At 52.0% G+C, this 19264-nt stretch overlaps 4 protein-coding genes and 1 non-coding gene across 6 annotated transcripts; 2 read left to right on the forward strand and 3 right to left on the reverse strand.

Moving 5' to 3' along the window:
• The first annotated feature begins 24 nt into the window (after nucleotides 1–24).
• MAK16 (MAK16 homolog) lies at nucleotides 25–3960 on the forward strand. Of its 2 annotated transcripts, none has more exons than XM_032448880.1 (10): nucleotides 25–122; nucleotides 625–674; nucleotides 1435–1544; nucleotides 1663–1727; nucleotides 1838–1989; nucleotides 2285–2339; nucleotides 2425–2499; nucleotides 2705–2813; nucleotides 2995–3053; nucleotides 3308–3960. In XM_032448880.1, the coding sequence occupies exons 1-10, from the start codon at nucleotides 108–110 to the stop codon at nucleotides 3494–3496; spliced, it is 879 nt and encodes a 292-aa protein (XP_032304771.1). In that variant the 5' UTR covers nucleotides 25–107; the 3' UTR covers nucleotides 3497–3960. The 2 variants fall into 2 exon arrangements, with proteins under 2 accessions (XP_032304771.1, XP_015738643.1); XM_015883157.2 differs by having other exon boundaries at nucleotides 26–122; nucleotides 2705–2818; nucleotides 2997–3053.
• Nucleotides 3924–7752, reverse strand: TTI2 (TELO2 interacting protein 2). The gene is made up of 7 exons (XM_015883156.2): nucleotides 7069–7752; nucleotides 6238–6424; nucleotides 5699–5791; nucleotides 5209–5393; nucleotides 4980–5123; nucleotides 4325–4487; nucleotides 3924–4062 (listed from the first exon to the last, which is right to left on the reverse strand). Exons 1-7 carry the CDS (start codon nucleotides 7662–7664, stop codon nucleotides 3982–3984), a joined length of 1449 nt encoding a protein of 482 aa, XP_015738642.1. The 5' UTR covers nucleotides 7665–7752; the 3' UTR covers nucleotides 3924–3981.
• A 293-nt stretch (nucleotides 7753–8045) lies between these two features.
• Nucleotides 8046–8140, forward strand: LOC116654337. The gene has a single exon (XR_004309511.1). It is a non-coding gene; the product is annotated as a small nucleolar RNA U13 (small nucleolar RNA).
• Nucleotides 8141–8500: 360 nt separating this feature from the next.
• On the reverse strand, nucleotides 8501–14421 carry RNF122 (ring finger protein 122). Its single transcript, XM_015883160.2, has 6 exons — nucleotides 13827–14421; nucleotides 10727–10883; nucleotides 9860–9905; nucleotides 9456–9497; nucleotides 9067–9149; nucleotides 8501–8988 (listed from the first exon to the last, which is right to left on the reverse strand). Exons 1-6 carry the CDS (start codon nucleotides 13849–13851, stop codon nucleotides 8874–8876), a joined length of 468 nt encoding a protein of 155 aa, XP_015738646.1. The 5' UTR covers nucleotides 13852–14421; the 3' UTR covers nucleotides 8501–8873.
• A 297-nt stretch (nucleotides 14422–14718) lies between these two features.
• DUSP26 (dual specificity phosphatase 26) lies at nucleotides 14719–18817 on the reverse strand. Its single transcript, XM_015883158.2, has 4 exons — nucleotides 18500–18817; nucleotides 16398–16670; nucleotides 15908–16116; nucleotides 14719–15479 (listed from the first exon to the last, which is right to left on the reverse strand). Exons 2-4 carry the CDS (start codon nucleotides 16574–16576, stop codon nucleotides 15280–15282), a joined length of 588 nt encoding a protein of 195 aa, XP_015738644.1. The 5' UTR covers nucleotides 16577–16670; nucleotides 18500–18817; the 3' UTR covers nucleotides 14719–15279.
• Between the last annotated feature and the right edge of the window lie 447 nt (nucleotides 18818–19264).

Raw genomic sequence — 19264 nt, forward strand, 5'->3', positions numbered from 1 at the left:
CTCGCGAGATCCTCGCAAAGAAACCTCGCGAGACTTCCGCCTACTTCCGGATGCCCCGCCTACTTCCGGTAATGGCGGCTCGCTAGGCCGCGCGGTTCGGTACTGCCATGCACTCGGACGACGTGAGTTCGAACCGCGGTTCTGTTCGATCCGTTCCCACCGGAGTCAATTAACGCCCACTTTGGGGCTGGGATGGGTGTGTCTGGCTCGGATAGGCCCCCCCCAGCCGCGGGGATGTAACACGTGGAGGCGGCTGGGTGGGTGGGGAGGGTGATATAGTGCAGATCCTATTGTGCACTATTAGAATGGGTCCCCTCTTTTACAGCCTGGGGTTATAGGGGCTATGGGGGCTATAGGGGATATAGGGGCTATGGGGGTTATAGGGGCTATGGGGGTTATAGGGGCTATGGGGATTATAGGGGTTATGGGGGTTATAGGGGTTATATGGGGGTTATAGGGGTTATGGGGGGATTATAGGGTTATGGGGGTTATATAGGGTTATAGGGTTATAGGGGTTATGGGGGTATAGGGATTATGGGGGCTATAGGGGTTATGGGGGTTATAGGGGTTATGGGGGGTATAGGGGTTATGGGGTGATCACTGAGCTCTGCTTTATCCCTGCAGATTGTTTGGGACACGCTGCGAAACAAGCAGTTCTGCTCCTATAAGATCAGGTGAGTGTGTATGTGTGTGTGTGCATCAAGCCCGTGCAATGCACAGCTCTATCCCTCTTACGGTGGAGGGAACAGATGCCATTCAGAGGGACCTTGACTCCTGGGCTCCATCAGGAAGAGGGGTGGTCAAGCAGGGATAGGTGAGGTGATGTCCCTCCTCACTCGGCTTCTTGTTGACGCCCCATCTGTTGTTACTGTTTTTTGTCCAGGTGTGGAGGCCCTTCAGTACAAGAAAGACATGGAGGCATTTTGGAAAAGGCGCTCCAGAGGCAGGGACAGGAAAAATTGAATTCAGGGGCATGGAGCACCTCCCCCTATGAGGACAGCTGAGGGAGATTGGTTTTGTTCAGCTGGAGAGAGGAAGCAGAAGGTTGCGGCGTGACCTCACTGCAGCCCTTTCAATCCTGAAGGGAACTTACTCCCAGGAAGGGGACTAAACTCTGGAAAGGGCTGACAATAGCAGGACACGGGGAAATGGTTTTAAGTTAAAAGAGGGAAGATTTAGGTTGGATGTTAGGGTGAAGTTCTTCACTAGGAGAGTGGTTAGGCCCTGGAACAGGCTGCCCAGGGAGGTTGTGGATGCCCTGTCCTTGGAGGTGTTCAAGACCAGGTTGGATGGGGCCATGGGCAACCTGATCTAGTAAAGGTGTATGTTTGGTGGCCCTGCTTGGCAGGGGGGTTGGAACTACGTGATCCTCGAGGTCCCTTCCAACCCGGGTCATTCTGTGATTCTGTGTGATCTCACAGCTCTTCCTTCCAGGACCAAAACTCAAGGCTTCTGTCGCAATGAATATAACATCACTGGGCTCTGCAACCGCTCCTCCTGCCCGCTGGCCAACAGCCAGTATGCGACTATCCGTGAGGAGAAGGGTGAGTGCTGGGGCAGCCTCTATTCACAGCCCTGGGGCTGTGGGAATAACATTGAGGGTCTGGCTTTGTGTCCTACCCCACACTCAGGTCTTAGTGAGGGTCGTGTTCTTCTCTATAGGTCGTTGCTACCTGTATATGAAGACTATAGAGCGTGCTCCGTTTCCCCGTCGGCTGTGGGAGAAGGTGAGTTGATGAAAGCAGATTGCTAATATGTACCCACAAACAGGGGACAGTCCAGCTCCTCCCAAATACAGATGTGGCCCCTTCACTCAATCCTTCCCCTTTTTTCTTAGGTCCTCCTGAGCAAGAACTATGAGAAAGCACTGGAGGAGATAGATGAGAATCTCATCTACTGGCCACGGTTCATCCGACACAAATGCAAGCAGAGGTTCACTAAGATCACACAGTACCTCATCCGCATCCGAAAGCTGACCCTAAAGAGACAGTAAGTGACACCAAGAGTGGTTGCATTGGTTTGACTTAAAGCTGTTGCCTGTGCACTAAACTGCTGTCATGGGCTGCGTGCAGAGCCCTTTCCTGGCTCCATTGTGCCGTTTTCCTGCTGGCTTTGACAGGTTTCTAAATGAACCTGTTTTAAACTGATGCAACAGCATCTTAATATAAAACTAAACTTGTTACACCCACATGATGCAGCTGCTGGTGGTTGTTCTGAGCAAGCATTTGCTCATCTGCTACACTAGAGGCTGAAAGGTTCATTGAGCAGCTCTTGTTCCCTGCAGGAGGAAGATCGTTCCATTAAGAAGAAAGATTGAAAGGCGAGAGAAGAGGAGAGAGGTAATGACTCTTCCCATCTCCTGTCTGTTGCTTCTGTTTATTATGCCTTTGGGAGAACTGACACAGGTCCTTTTTGCTCTCTTAGGAGAAAGCCCTGATTGCTGCTCAGCTGGATAATGCCATTGAGAAGGAACTGCTGGAGAGACTGAAGCAGGATACGGTAAGAATCATTGCCTTCAGAGCACAGCAGTAAAACTGCTTCTACTGCCTCTGTCCTTTCCCAGAATGCTGAGCTCATTTTTTAGGAGTGCCTATTTCAGCCCAGTATGGTACAAACTGTACAGGCCTCAGATGACTCTACTACCAATGTTTGCTTCCCCCTGGACTTACAGAAAATCTTGGGGTTTTTTTCTCTTTTTCTTCAGTATGGAGACATCTACAACTTCCCCATTCATGCCTTTGACAAAGCCCTACAGCAGCAGGATGCAGAAAGTGAGAGCGAGTCTGACATGGAAAAAGAAGAAGATGATGATGATGAGGTAATGCTTTTAACCACAGCATCACAGCTAACCCTCCCTTGAGTTGGTGCAACAGCTCTAATTCACCTGCAGACCAAGCATTCAGTCTTAGTGCTGGGGGAGGGGAACAGTCATGGCTATTACACTATGAATTGTGATGGGGTATTTCTCAGCCCACTTCTGACTTTATTTCTAACAGGACAAAGATAAAAGAGAGTTTGTGGAAGCAGATGACAGTGACCTGAGCGACTTTGAGGTAAGTGAAGCAGCAGGTAGAAACTGTCAAATTAAACTGTTTGAAAGTAACCTCTGCCAGCATGGGGAGCTATGGTGATGGGATCACATCTGTGGGATAAAACGATACAGTTGGACTGCTCAGTGCCCACCACAGCCCTGTTGCTCTGGCTAGACAGCTGGGAGCCAGGAGTTGTAAAATGGAATTGGATACATGAGATAATTTTGCAGAAAGTGGAGGTTCAGTTGTACAGTGTGCTCTGATTCCTTTCTCAGGACATGGATAAGTTAGAGACAAGTAGTGAAGAGGAGCAAGAAGAGGAGAAAGAAACAGAGAAGAAAGCGTCTCACTCCACATCTAAGGGGAAAACTCCTTTGAAAGGACCGACCAGAAGAAAACGCCCTTACATTGAAATAGAGTATGAGGAAGAAACAGAGCCAGCCACCAAAACAAAAGTGTCCTGACTTTCTCCTGAACCTGCATTTTTTGCTGAATGACAACACCAGATGTGTCCTCTAGAACTCCTGCAGCTTTCACCACTTTAAACAAGATTGCTTTTTCTATATTGTATCTTAATATTTGTTTTTTTTTTAAAGGAGATAAGGATTTCTGTCCTGAGCCCAGACAATTGCAGCAAGTCTGTACAACTGTTGTACAGAATGTAGTTATAAGAAAACTTCCCCGGCTTCTCTATAACCACATGAGGCTCAGCAAGGACTGTTCCACAAACAGAACCTGGACTGGAGACAGTGCTGCTGGGCAGGGGGGTGGTTGAACCATGGAAGCACACGGCAACAGTTCTGAAGGTGGAGAAGTCTGCATGGGGCTAGGAGAGCACTCAAGCAAATCTTGTTTGAGGGAGGTATGAGGCAAAGGAGGAGAAGGAGAAAGTAACTTAAATAAAAAATATTTTACTGTACAAAAAGCAGAATGAACGTTCAGTCATGCCTCATGTGTTCTCTTGCACTCTCCTGATGCATTCCCGTACACGGTTCTCCTCGCAACAGCTGTACACTCCTTCCAGCAGAATCTGAAACAGGAAAAGCATCAGCTTCCAGTGCCTTGGCATAATGAGATGTATGGAGCAATCAGCTGTGCCCAGGTGCCCTTGGGAGCAATACAAAGTGTACTATCTGTTGCTGTATATCAGATCCCCTATCAGTTAAGCCAAGTACTAACAGGGTGGGTGGAAATACTGTTGGATTTAAGAAACAAATGGGCTCTTGCATACACCGTCCTTTTTTTTTAAGGGGGAAGAGCAGAGATAAATTATTACTGGGTCTCCAGCTGACCTTCACTTGTCCTTCAGAGCACCGGTCCAGCAGGATGAGGCACTCAGTGGCTCTCTGGAGCAAGGCAGCTCTCACTGGCTCTGGTGTTGAGCCCTGGTCAGTGTGGACATCCCAGATCATCTTCAGCAGGGCTTTGAGCAGCACAGGGAGCCTGCATGGCATTCTGAAAAGGTAGAGAGCATGCATGCATTAATATAAAACATCTTTGTGAGCCAGGCAAAGGCACAGCCTTGCTTTGCAGTTCCAGGCAGAAGCTATTAGTGGCCGTTTACATGTGAAGCTGGATTACAGGAAACAAGTGCTTCAGTGATGAGGCTGAAGGAAGCTGCCTCTTTCTGATTGCCCACCAGAGGAAAGAGACAAGCTCTGAACACAGAGGTAACTTTAACAGCACAGGACTTGCTCCACAACCCTGCCATACAGAGTGCATAGATACACATTTTAAACAAGGTTATGCTTCTAGAGCAGGAAAAAGATAAAGACTTAGCTTTGGGCAAGGTCTTTCAGGAATGCAGTCATGCAAGTGATTGCTCCCTGTAAGGTTTCCCTCCAGGTTTCAAAGCCTTTGCCTCAAATAACACTAAATGTGGCTTTGAAAGGGCCAGCATCCATTCAGGATATGCTTCCTGCAGCACCCTCCACCCCAGACCAGTACCTGGGCCAAGCATGCTCTATAGTGCACTTCAGTGTCTCCAATATTCCCAGTCTGGCTTCTTCATCGGGGCCATCAGAGACTTCCAGATAACCCAGGATAACCCTTTCTAGCCTCTTCAGGTGCCGTGCTATCAGGATGCCAAGTCTGTTGACACAGAGCACACACTGAGGAGGGAGATGTATATCAGGGATAAAAGAAGGCCTTGCAGAGTTGTGGTTGCTGTTCTCACCTCTGCACAAAGGCTGGCAGGGTTCTGGCGTATACCCTCCGCAGTGCGAGCCGATGCTCTGGCTCCATGTGGGTCAGAACCAGCTGCAACACCTCATCCCAGGGTGAGGTTGGCCTGGGCTGCTGTTGCTGCCGCTGTGCTCTCTCCAGGATTGGCAGCAAGTCCAACAGGCACAGCAGTACTGCCTGGTGCAGGACAGGAAATCTGGGCAGTCCCTCTGACATAAATTAAACACAGCTTCCAGCCCCTACAGCTGCAGCCCTCATAGACTTCTACTGCCTGCTTCCCCTGTGGCTGGCCTCTCCACCTCCTTTGAGGTGGTTCCTGAAATCTGCTGAGTTACTTTATCCCCTGGACACAGATATCTGCTGGTAACAGCCTGAACTATGAGCAAACAGATTCTGCCTCCTCATGCCTTTAGCTGCCTGTCTCACATAGTGATGATATGCAATACCATAAGGCAGATTAAAATTAAGTTCTGCTATCCTACCTGGATGAGAGAAGCCTCTCGTGAGTAGAGGTGATTGTAAAGGGCATGGTACACAACCTGAGCCCTGTTGAACTGGCACAGATCAGCACCTGGCTGAAAAAGAGAGCACACAACATTATTCCCAAGCATCACCTTCAGTGCTCACTCAACCTAATCACAGGGGAAAGTCTTCACAAACCTATAGGCTTTGTGAAAACAGACTCATAAACACTTGGAACATTGCATACAAGACAGTGGGATTAGGTACCATAGCAAATGCAGCTTGAACCCTGCCATGCACAATAGCAACCACTTTCCCTTGCCTCCCAAGCTTTACAGTTCCGCTGGCTTTAATTTAATACCCTGCCCTAGGCTGATACATGCATCATCTGAATTCAAAATACAGTAAAGGAATTCTTTGCTTGCTGCAACAGGTAGGAGAAATACAAACTTAAACATTTGGAGCAAGGAAGAAAATTACAAGGTAAACAGAAGAACCAAGAACAGAAGTCTGGAAACCCAACAAACAACAGCCAGGAGGAGATCAAACCTCCCCTTACCACATTGAGAACGATGTGGTGCAGGCAGCGCACACCCAGAACTTTATTCTCCTCCCGGAAATCATCTGAGATGAGCAGTGATGCAGGGAGGACACGCTCCAGGTGCTGGCTGAGCCATGGCCGGGTGATGCGCATCAGTGTCCAGGAGAAAACATGCTTGGTGGCCGGGTTGCGCTTCCAGGTGTCTCTAGGAATACAAACAGGAGCCCATAGAATCACTAAATAGCTTGAGTTGGAAACTGCAATAAACTTTCCTTATATCGAGCCCAAATGTCCCCTCTTTTAGTATGAAATCATTTCGTCTTGTTCTATCACAACAGACTCTACTAAGGAGTTGGACGGTGATAATAATGAAAAGATGGTAGTAAATATCCAGAAGGTTACCTACAGGAAAAACTCACCTATATGGAAGCCTTCGGTCTGCTGGGAACCACTGAGGCAATCTCCATTGAGGACTGATCTCCAAGAGATACTGCCTTAGTGCTGGTCAGCCCTTAAATGAGGTCTAGAGGAGGTGGAGTCGAGCTCCACCCCTAAGCGCAGCTAAATGACTCTCACCTGTGCTCCCACAGCTGACCCAACACTTACCTCAGCTGATTAATCAGAGGTTCAGGCTGTGATTACCAATTTCCCATACAGGATTCTTTAGATACTGATAGCATTAGATAATGAAAGGCTGATTTGAGCTCTCCCTAGAGCCATCTCTTCCTTAGGCCGTATGCCTTCATTCCATCCCCTGGATCATTTCTATGGCCCTCCTCATAACATGAGCTCACCCTACACAAAGTCACCCCCCGTTTCCCCCCCCAGGCCCCTTCTCCTCCCACTCACTTGCTCAACCGCGGCTTCATCAGCCCCATCACCGCCTCGAATCCTCCTTTCTCCTCTTCCTTCCTCCCCCGAAGCAGCTCCTCCACCGTCCCGCATCCCACGCTCCTCACCAGCTCCTCCAACAGCTCCGCAGCCACCTCGCGGGTCCCAGCGCTGCTCCATGCTCCCTCCACGATATGTGTCACCGCCAATATATACATATACCCCATCACACGCCGCAGGACCGGCTCCACCAATGGCTTAAGCGACTCGTCCGCCTTGGCCGCCTCCAGCTTAGCGAGGAGCCGTAGGAACACACCGCCAACACCGGCCGCTCTTTCAGCTGCTGCCTCGTAGGCCTTGTCCCCATCTCGGAGCTCAGCCGTATCCTGCTCGCACTCCGGGAGGGCCGCGAAGTCGCTCAGCTGGGCCGCTAACTCAACCAGAGCTGCGGGGCTCCCGGTACCGAGCAGCCACCGAGGCTCCGAGGCCTCCAGCAGCGCTCCCAGCTCTGTGAGAGCACCGGGACGATGAGAGAGGAGCCGGCCGAGCTGCCGGAGCACCTGCTCTGCCGGCGGCTGCGGCTCCATGGCACCGTGCGGCCTACACCGCTCCATAGGCCTCACAGCGGCTCCAAGGCACCGTGCGGCCTACACCGCTCCACAGGCCTCACAGGCCTCACTAGGCCTCACAGCGGCTGCCGTAAAGCACGCCACAGCCGCAAAGCGCGCTCCTGTCGTAAAAACTGCTGTAAATAGAGGGGAAGTAGGCGTGGCGCCGCGCGAATAAATTAGCATAGATAATATAGAGCCGACAAAGCGAATCGCGCAGCCCTAAAGATGCACAGAAAGAAGAGATGAGAGCAGAAGTGAATTGTGCTCATAGGCGAGGACTGAAAGGTGCCAAAAAGAACGGGAAAACGAAAGGAAACTGTCTCGCCGTGAGCTATTAGTGAGGGGTGCGGCAGTAGGGGTTGAGCTCGGAGAACTTAGGGCTCGATCCTTCCGGTTCATAGCAAATGATGAATGGGATTTGCACGCGGCTGCGTGACGTGTGCGCCCTGTTGTTACGACGTGCACAGCCCCTTCTGAGCGCCGGAGGGTCCCAATGCACCAACAATAACAGCAGTGTGTCAATATAGGGTTAAATAGGGGGGATTTGGGGTCTAGTCCAGATTGGGGTTTCCCGTTTTTGGGGTGTTTTGGGGTTACCCGTTTTTAGGGTATTTTGGGGGTGTTTTAAGGGTGCTGTTGGAGTCTTGGGTGTTTCCAGTCTTTCCTTAAGCACTCACAGCCAGTGTGTCGATATAGGATTAAATAGGGGGGATTTGGGGTCTGTTCTGGGTTGGGGTTTCTTGTTTTTAGGATATTTTGGGGGTGTTTTAATGGTGGAGTCTTGTGTGTTTCCAGCCCGGTATTTCCAGCCTTTCTTTAAGCACTCACAGCTGAGCCCGGCTGACAAACATGAGTTTAATCTGTTTTTACAGTAAACCTGGAGTTTAATCTGTTTTTACAGTAAACCTGTACATTTCTCTCCCCCAAAACGGGGGGAGGCTGAGTCCATAGGGATGGGTACACAGAGCATATGGGTACAGAGTGTGGATGGGTACAGGCTGCAGATGGATTCAGAGCACTCTGTGCACTGAGAGGGAAGCAGCACTCACAGCTGCACCCCACGCTCCCCCCAGGCTGTCCCTGCAAGGCACTTTGGGGTGGTATACCAACAACCCCCCCACCGAAACAAAGTGATGCACCATCCCAGCTCACAAACCCCGAATCCTTCAGGGTTAAAGCTTTTGTTTTCCCTTTGAAAACCAGCGGGGCTGCTCACACCATCTCATCCAGCAGTGTGCCAATGCTGCCGTGGGGCTGAGCCGGACCTGCCATGGGTTTGTTGCACATAGGGCACACGCAACGCACCTCCAACCACTTCACCAGGCACCTGCAAAGCAGAGACATGGGAGGATGCAAACCAGAAGGGAATCCCCCCCCCCCTTGCTTGCCCTAAACTTGTACTCACTTTCGGTGGAAGGCATGTTGACATGGCAGCACCCCCAGCTCCTCCTTCACCTTGAAGTCCTCCAGACAGACGGCACAGGTTTGCTGCAGGGGGTGAGAAAGGGCTGAGGGTGAGGAAGGATATGTGGAACCCAAAGTGATGCTCATGTGCAGCCCCACTCCTGCTAGAAATGCTGTGGCTGTGGAAGCCCCGCTGCTGGAGAGCCTTTCCCTGGGTATTCCCAGCCCCATGCTGCCCCAGGATGGGGTTTTCCTTCTTGATTTCCAACCCAGCACTGTTGATCCCAGCCTGGTGCTGGCACATGCCTGTCTAAGTCACCATACAACCCCAGGAGCCCCAGTTCCACGCGAGCCCAAAGGATGGAGCTGGGATGAGTGCACCATACTCACCCCATGCACATTCAGCCTCCGGGCATCACCTTTCAAAACCACCTGGGGAAGGAAATAGCAGTTGAGTATCAGGAGCAGCTGGGACTGATGCAGTGATAGGTTTCTATGAAGCAAGCATGGAGCTGGGAAAAGCCCAAGCTGGACAAACAGTGTCCATGGCTCATCAGCCACCCCAAATGGGGCTTGTGGCTCCTGTGGGGCAGCCCCAGCCCTTAAGCCTCATTGAAATGAGCCAGGTAGGGGCAGGTTGAGCTGGGCATTGCAGCCATGTACCCAACATATTGGTGGGTAACCTGGGGACAAGAAGCATCACACCCTGCTGCATCCCCCACCAGCTGCTCCCACCTCCTCCATCAACCCCACATCTCTAGGGGTCATCTGTAGAAAACAGCCATCAGCCTTACCTCCTTGTACCCAAATCTCTCACTCTGTGCCTGGTGCCGCAGTTTGCTGGAGATGGGGAGAAAAAGGCACTGTGAGCTTCACAGCATCCCTGAGAGGAGCATCTGAACAGCATGGATGCAGTTCCAGGATGATCCCCAAGTCCCCCCTCCCAAAGCCCCTTTCCTGCAGAGCTGGGGGTTCTACTGCTTTATATACCTGCAGGAATCAGCAGCAGGCAGCAATAAGGGCTGACAGCCCTGATTGTTTGCCTTCAGAAGTCATTCTCAGTGCAGGAAATGCCCTATTTCCAGCACTCACCCACTAGCAGCTCCCAGCCCCACCACTACGACCTTGGCTGAGACAGAGGGGAGAGCTGCTTACAAAGCAACCCAGCAAAGCACAGAGGGGATGAGACCACTCGTAGCCTTTACTTCTCCCCGAAGCCGGGCACTGAGATGTGCTCCCACAGCCCCCAAATGGCTGAGGGTTGCAATGGGGCTGAGGCATCCTGTGCAACTCGAGCCCAAAGAAACACCAGCTGCTGCTGCTGAGTTTAAAAATAACCCTCCCTGAGCTGGGAGGGGAATGGAAAGACATCCTTCTCCTGTGCAGCACTGCTCCTTCCCCTGCCCAACACAATGCATTGCTCTGCGTGGTCCCCTGAAAAACAAGAGCCCCTTCCTGCATTTCCTGCCCTGCTCTGCCACAGGGGACCAAAGGAACGAGCCTGGCCCTGATCCTTAGGGCAGAGCCTCGTGGTGAGCAGCTCTTGTATGATGGGACAAAGCAATGGGCACAGGGGGATGCAGTGGTCCAGGCACCGCGGATGCTCCTGGATGATAAGGCTCAATCAGAACAGCAATCGGTGCTGCAGGGTTCCGGCTCACCTGATGAAGTAGCAGCAGAAGATGAGGCTGAGCACAAAGACAAAGATGCCGGTGCCAAAAATGACCATGTAGATGTTGAGTGGCAGGTCTTGAAATGTGATGGGGGGCATCGTGCAGGATTTACTGGTGTAAATCAGCCCCAGACTGCAGGAGCACCCTATGGGGGGAGAAGAAAACTCAGTATTTAGAATAGGAAAAAGAGGAAGAAGAGGCGAAGAACTGAAGAAGATGAAACTTACCTTCTGCCATGTCATAAAGGATATGCCAGACAGGGTAGGAGGGCACCCTGCAGCCCAGGGCAGGAGATGTGTGCAGCTTCTGCTCACTCCCAATGCAGCCCCCAGAGCCTCCCATCCCCTAACAAAAGCCCTAATGCTGTCTTATGGACTGGAAATCAGAGCTCTCTGCAGGGATAGCACCAGCACTGAATGCTGCATCTCCACAGACACTCACCAGCAGCACGATGTGCCCAAGACAAACCTGTGCACTTGGAAGGATGGGAGGCATCCAGCTCAGGGATGTGCATCAAGCAAGCACCTGGGCTGCAGGAAACGAGGTTTTCCTGCCTACAGAGGGCAGAGCCACTGCTGGCCTTTGCCTCCTGTAATTGCTTGACACAGCCTATGTGCCACTCATCTACAGAGCAAGAAAGGGAGGATTTGTTTGTTGGCTGCTGTTCTCCCAGCATTCTGCTCTCCAGACAACCAGGTGCAGGAAAAGACAATAGGAAAGGCTTTTTTTTTTTTCCCCTTGCTGGAAATGATTGCAAGGGGGAAAAAAAAGAATTAAAAGAACTATTTCAGCTCTTAAAAAAAAACAAAACACCACAGAACAAGTAAATGAGGTAATGCTGTGTGCTGGGAGCTGGGGCATGGGCTGCTCAGCAGTGCTGAGGGATGGAGGAAGGCTCATTTGATGGTGACCAAAAGGAGAACAGTTGTGGTAACAATCATAAATCATGAGCATGTAGGAGCCCTGATAAAGTGTGTTTCAAACCCATGTGTGTTTCAGACCAAGAGCTGCCACCCAGGACATATGAAAAGCTCCATTGCTGTGGCACCAAAGCAAGATAAGGGCTGGGAAGTTGAGTCTCATTTGGACCTTCTTTTGATGGGAATGCAGGCAGAATAGCCCTGCTGGACCCACAGCCTCCACTCACACAGGGATTGGCAGAGCAGTACCATGTAGAAGGGACACGGATGAGGTAGGAGAGAAGCTGTAATATACAGCCCCAGTACTGAAGGAAGCAGAGAGAAGCAGCCCCCTGACACGTTCCTGCCAGCCACAACACAGCTGGCAAGGCTAATTTTAGAGCCACCAGCTTAGCAAGGCTCATTCCTGCTAAAAAGACACTCAGGAATTCCCAAGGGCCAGAAGGAAGCACAGCTCTGGGCAGTGCCTGACCCGGCTGGGGAGCAAGATGGGCCCTGGGGCAGCAGTCCCAGCAGACCCCCCCACCTTCCCATCTCCTCCACCTCCTCCCCAATGGAATTTATCAGCAGGGTGGGCGCTGACTCGGTGCTGGGATTAATTAACACATCCCTTTGCTTGACAAAGGCTTTCATATTTTTAGCTCGAGAGGAACGGAGCAAATCTGGTTTTAATACAGCAAACGCCTGACGGGCACCAAACACAAACCAAACCACTCCACCAATGTAAGCCTCCCCAGGGCTAGTTCTGCACCTGAAGGCAGAGGCCTGGAAAGCAATGGGTAGGAATGGTGACTTGGTCTGTACGGTGCTTTGTGAGCCAGGCACAGGCCTGGGGTTTATGCTGAGCACAGCTTCTCCCTCACCCCCCAATTCTTGTTCAATCAAACGAATGGAAAACTCAGCAGGTCATTAAATCAAACCATTCTTTCCACTCCCACACAAAAGCTATGGGGCTTTGCATCACCAAAATTGAATGCAGCTTCCATATCATTTTTTTGCTGCGATGCTAAAATGGGCTTTCCTGCAAACTCCTGCTCTGTGCCAACAGCTCACAGCAGGGACAGAGCCCACCAAACAAAGGTCAGGGCTGGGGACCACCAAATCCCCTAGAGAACAGCTGAGCAATGGGAGGAAAAGCTGTGATGCCAAAGAAGAGCTGCAATTCCAGGCCAATGCAACACATACCTTCTTGTTATGAAATGTGGAACACAACTATTTGTGTTGCAAACCTCAATTTCATTGCTGGGTATCACGTTTATTTGCACCGATGGCCCCAATTCTGTTAGGGCCCTCAATGGTAAACAACAAAGCAATTTTGCCAGGTTCCACTGACTTAAATATTTGTGAGGTTGGGGGCTTAAGGCCAAAACGCACACATCAGATACTTAGGGCCAGTCCTAAACCCACGTCCTGGCCTTTGCACAAGGGCAGGCTCTGTTCTCAGCGCTGCCCAAAGCTCAAACCAAGGGAAGCTGGGAGAGCTGTGGCTGCTCAGAGCTTCCCAAAGCAAACTGTGTGCCTGGGGCTGCTGCATTTAATGCTGATGAGCACTAATGCAGCCCATAAGGGCAACCCAATGCTGGCACATGGGCAGCCTGCCTGCCTGCAGGACCACTGCTTGCCCCAGCTGCACAGCACACATAAGGGCATTGCTTTACAGCAGAGGAAGCCACTGGTTGCATTATATTTAGCTTCAAAGGCTGTAACCCCTCCATAAATTAAAAGAACCCGGCCTTTGTTGCTGAGGCAGAGCTTTGATGGTGGAATTCCCAGCGCAGCTTCTCAGCTATTAGTCATAAAAATAAACCACTTCTCATTTAAACACAACTCCCCTCACATGTGCAAACAGTTCCTTGTTTCTGCGAGTTTCTTTCAGCCAGGAGCTGAAGTGCCTGGGCTCCACAAACTGGAGTTTATTCCACGTGGGAGAAGAAGGGTTTTCATTTCGAGCAGCAAAAGCAAAAGTGCTGCAAGTTCCACCAACAGCGGGTTGGGAGCTTTGGAAACGAACCAGAAGCAAAACCGAGGTGACCCTAATCCTAACCCTAATCCTAACCCTGACCCGAGTCCACGGAGTCCCGGGACACAAAGCATCCCGTAGCCACCCCAACCCCTCATCCCCATCCCGGTATTAGGGCTGCAGCCCCAAATCCCAACCCCGCTCTCACCGTGGCACCACTGGAACGGGGGCATCCGGGAGCGGCTCCGCGGGGCCGAACCGGCTCCGCCGTGCACAGCGCCGGGCCATGACCGGGAACGGGGCTGGGCCGGGCTGCAAGGAGCGGTCCCGGCCCCTCAAACCCCGCCCCGACCCACGGAGCCGCCCCCGGAGCCGCCCCTGGTCTCGGAGCTTCGGGTTGTGCTCGCCCGGAGCTATGAGCTTTGCTGGGTGCATCCAAGCGGGACGTCCCGTATGTTGGATGGGGCAACACGGGCTGCTGGGTGATGTCCCAGCCCACGGCAGGAATGGAAATGGGAAGGATTTTTAGGTGTATTCCAACACAAACCCTTCTGTGGTTCTGTGCTTCAGCCCTTTGGGGAGCTGTGCTGCTGCTCCCTGTGGCTCTCAGCGTTGTGCAGGGGATGCAAAGGAGATTTGGGCATGATCAGACTCTTCCAAAGTGTAGGAGCATCCTTTGCTGCTCTTTGATCTCCCAGTAGAGATGTCCAGGTACTGCCAGCATCCAGCAATGCACAGCACACAGCAGCAATGAACACATAGCCATGCACTGTACACAGCAATGCACAGCACATAGAGCAGGGCACAGCACACCCAGCAATGCACAGCACATAGAGCAGGGCACAGCACACCCAGCAATGCACAGCACATAGAGCAGGGCACAGCACACAGCAATGCACAGCACACAGCAATGCACAGCACACATGGTCTGACAGTGACTTCACTCTCTGATTCACCCCCTTCTGCCCTGGACTGAGGCTCAGGGAGGATTTCTGCCCCCCATCCCAACCCTGAGCACACCAGGATGATGCTCTTCCACCCGTGGCACATTACAGCCTGAACACAAAGTCTGTCCCAAAGCACACAAGGGATGGCCAGACTTCTTCCTTAGCACTGCTTTTATTTGTATAGTTTAACACAAAGCATGGAGGACACTCAAACACTACGACTAAAGGCCTGTTTGCCAGGGATCACACGCCAGACCTAATTCACATTGCTACACAGACCGAAAACAAATGGGAAACAAGACAAGGAACACACACAGCTTCAGTCTCCTGGGAGGGAGGGATGGGACTGGCTTGGCAGATGCATCTGCCACATGGGAGAACCAACCCTTGAAGGCTTCCAGGAGCCAAAAGGGGTCGAGAATAACCTGAAACGTGTTGCCATGTCCCTCCAGAGGCATCTCTGCATGAGCATGGGAAGGAGGCTATGCATTACGCCTACCTAAGTGGCAAGGTTGCAGATTGAGGGCTTATGCTTTACCACTAGGAATAGCTCGCATGTCTGGGGACCCCCTCTGCTGTGAGGGGGGGGGGACCGGTTGCATGGAACCCACTAGCTGCCAAGCATCTGCACCAGAAGGAAAGCCCTGTCTATCTGTGCCACTCAGCAGGATGGGATGAGCTCTGCTCCCATCACACAGCCCCTCCCATCCTCCTTCATGCACTCCTCTTCAGCCTCAGGGCATTGTCCAGGGCGACCAGCTGGCGCAAGAACCCCCGGTTGGGGATGATACCACGGTGATCCTTGACGGTCTTTATGGCTTCTACGAGGGGCATGTGGTGGCGGATCATGAGGTAGGCGAGGACCAAGGTGGCCGACCTGCTCACCCCGACAGCACAGTGCACAAGGATCCTTCCTGGGGGTAAAACACAGGGGCTGTGTCACAGCAGGGTGAATATCCCATATACAAAGCTACTGAGGGTCCAACTTTGCATCCTGGTGCTGCAGTCAGGGCCTCAGGTATGGCATTAATGTTATGCACTGTGGTCTCCTCCTTGGCAAAGGCTATCAGTGCAACAAGGTCTCCCAAAACAGTTTGAATAGGAGCAGCCACAGTGCTGGACACAGGCTGGGTCCAGGGCTCTAATATAACCTATCTCCTCTTTGGAGGAGGTGATCCAGACCAGAAGATGGTTGGATTCGATTACCTTAGTGATTTTTTTCAATCTTAATGATTCTACTATTCTTCACAGACATCAGGCTGGAAGTAGCTTTGTTTCCTAGGATGCCAATCAGCTTTCCACCCACCCTCCCCATTCTGTCCCAGTGCTCTTTACCACTGACCTTCATTCAGTGCCTGATGGATGAAGTCAGCTGCAGGATAGAAGTAGGGGCTCATGTCAAAGGAGGGCGAGTCGTGGGCCTCAATGCCCAGGTAGCGGATGCCCGTGCCCTCATAGTACTCTGCACCCCCTCTCCATTTGCTGTGTGAGGCATTGAGGATGTGGGTGATGCGCAGGTGAGCCAGCTCACGTCGGTTGGCTGCTATATCTCTGCAGGGAGGGAGAAACAGTGCAGGAAAGTTCGATATTAAAGAAAAGTCTCAAATATCCTGGTCCATTTTGCATGTGAGAAAGCCAAAGGAGAAGGAAAGATGCTGAACTCAGACTCACAGTCATGGGTAATCTCACAGACCATAGGCACGTGCCTCCACCCATCTGCTTCAGTACTTCAACCCACGTCCTCCTCTCCCTCACATTCCCAACTTTCCTAACTTCTTCCATTCCAAAACCATCCCTCATCCCCTCTCTTCCCATTCCCTTGTGATACATACTGATCTCCCAGGTAGAGTCCCGGCCAGACCTCATCAGCATGGTTACAGGCTGTCTTCCCTGTGTACAGCAACCGTTCGAGCTCGAAGATGCTGAGGATGGGGTGATGGTTGCGTTCCTCTCGCACACCCCGGCTCGGTGACCTGGTGCTATTCCTGGAGAACCGGGACAGGAAAGCCATTGGAGCTGCTGAGACCCACAAGGCATACCTGTGGGGTCGTGAAGGCCGCAGAATGGCCTGGAGGTCTCTTCTGCTGCTGCTGCCACCCACGGTCCTGTGATGGAAGTGGTGGAGATGCTGTTAGGACAGGGAGCCCTCACTCCATCCCTGCTATAAAGCTGCGGGTCTGAAGCAGCCAGGCCCAACCTTCCTGTAGAGAGGGCAGTGTACAGGCAGCTATCCAGTGGTTCCTGCTGTGAGACAGCATCACCTACACTCCCTTCCAACAAGCAATACTGCTGGGGAGCAGTTTGCAATGCCAGTTCTGGGGAGGGAAGCCAGAGAGGCAGCCAGATTGCTGAGTCTCCACGGGCTGAGGTTCTGCTCCAGCTCCATGACTTTGGGTTGAAGCCATACTGGCAAGAGATGCTCTATACAGGACCACCTTCCTCCTGAGCTGGCTCGGGGGCTTTGCCTGCCAGCGGGACAATGCCAGCTCAAGAAATGATGCTGCCAACCCGTGATCAGAAGCAATGAAAGGCAGCCAGGTCTGGGCAAGCCACCAGGATTGGGGAGGAAATGCCCCAAACAGGTGGAGGATTCCATATGGCACCATGCAGAGCCTGGCCCGGACCCAAACTGCTGCAGACCAGGCACGAAAGACAGCAGGGAGGGAATGCAGGGTTAACCCTTCTGAGCACAGCAGTTCTGATGCTGCATTTGAACATCAGGACTGGTTTGGGTGGGAAAGAGTTAATGTCAGTGGATGAGAAAGCTCATTTTACAGAGCTGGTCCTCTGGGACACAGTTCCACTCTCAGACCTTTAGATCATGCTGATACATGTCACCCATCTGCAGAAAACCTCCCTGGACACACCAGTGTCAATCCCTGCAGCCAAACATTAACTCAGAGTTGCCTTCTGCTGCCCCATAAATGCAACTCCCCCAACATAATCCCTCTGTCTCCCCATGTAGTTCCCCTTCCCACCATCTTGCTGCTGCCCTGAGTTGCCTGGGGACAGGAGGTGTCCCCAGGGCCCCCATCACAGCCCAAAGCAGCAGCTCAGCACTGCCAGCTTCTCCCAGTGACCCCAGGGGAGGTAGAGCAGTGACACTGGGCTGGAGCAGATCACATCTCCCTGCTCTAACATTTAGCCCAGGGCTCCTGCCAGCAGCCAGCAGCGCGAAAGGGAGAAACACGCAGCCATTTCTTGGCAATGTGTGGGAGGAAAACATTGCAAGGACATAGGGGAGCTCAGAGAGGGTCCAGAGACCCCTGGGTGCCCCTCTTTCCTCCCACTTGTGCCTGGGGTGCTGCACAGAGAGGTCAGTGCCATTTCATCCCTGGAAGCTCTGAGCAGGGCTGGATCACACCCTGACACATCTCCCCTGCCCTGATGAATTTTGGACTCCTTCATGCTGGGAATTCAGACTTGGCAAACCCCACCTGGAAAAGGGATTCTGTGTGGCTTCGTGCCGGGCCCTTAAACCTTGGGTGACCTTGGCTGCATCGCAGCCACATGCCACCATAGGCAGCATTAGGAAACAAACAGCAGAGGGGTCTGAAATAAACACCACGTCATCATTACGAGGCTGTGCTGAGCCAAACAGCAGACCCTCTTATTGCTGCAAAACCAGCAATTCATATCTATGGGGGGGGGGGATGCAGCTCTAACCTCAGGCCCAGAGCTGGCTTCCAGCATCCCACCCCCAGCACAAGTGCTGCAGGGGAAGGGAAACTGCCCCATATCTATTAACAGAGCCCACCCTTCCCCTATGTGCAGCCCCCCACCGGGGGTCTCACAGCCCGCTCTGCCCATGGCTGCTCGGAGCTCCTCTGCCAGTCATGCCACGCTCAGAGGGAGGGGAGCAGAAGGAGCACACTCCCAGAGACAGACAGACAGACACGCAGGAGGGAGGAGACGCCCACCCCCGTTACTCTACCTTGGTGAGGGCTGAGATGGCTCGGCTCGAAACAGAGTGGTGTGTGCTCACATCCAGTCGGCCATGTCTTCTTGCTGCTGCCGCCGCTGCTGTGGAAAGGCTGATGTATGAACATCTATTTTAAGCCATGACATGTCCAGAGGCAGGTTTGTTTATATCATGCTGTGCATGGATGGATAAGGGAGGAATGAGGGAGTCGGACACAAACGCAGGCTTGCGTGCAGGCATGCACACACCCCCACATAAATGCCCATTACTACTCAGACAAAAACAACAGCAACAATAGCAGCTTTGCTATCACTCCTCCTCCAGCAAAACCAAAGCCCCAGGCAGACAGAGAAGGGGAAAGGAAAGCTCTGATGCAATGGTGCTGGTGGCATGGTTACATGGTTACCACCATCGTATCTTTGCAGCTGAATCTGGAGGATGCCCTGTTAATTTATTTGTGATAATTGACCCTGATGAGCTCCTTTGCTGGGGGCTGTTTAGCAGAGCTGGGGTTTGGTGTCAGTTTCTTCTTCATTTGTGAAGGAAATAAACCTTGGGTGGAGAAGGGAGGGGAAGGGGATATGTTATATCTATTGATACATTCATGCCAAAGTCAGGGATGAAAAGAGGAAGCTCAGAAGACTGAAGCTGTTTGTTTTGACGTCTTCTAAATGACACCGTTCATTTCAGTGTTTCAGTTAAACATTTCCCAGGCAGAGCGTTCTCCTTTTCCCTTTGAAGTGCTGGTGTTCAGTTTAAGTTTACCTTGAATCAGAA

This window comes from Coturnix japonica, chromosome 22 (assembly GCF_001577835.2).
Source record: "Coturnix japonica isolate 7356 chromosome 22, Coturnix japonica 2.1, whole genome shotgun sequence".
Lineage (NCBI taxonomy): Eukaryota > Metazoa > Chordata > Aves > Galliformes > Phasianidae > Coturnix > Coturnix japonica.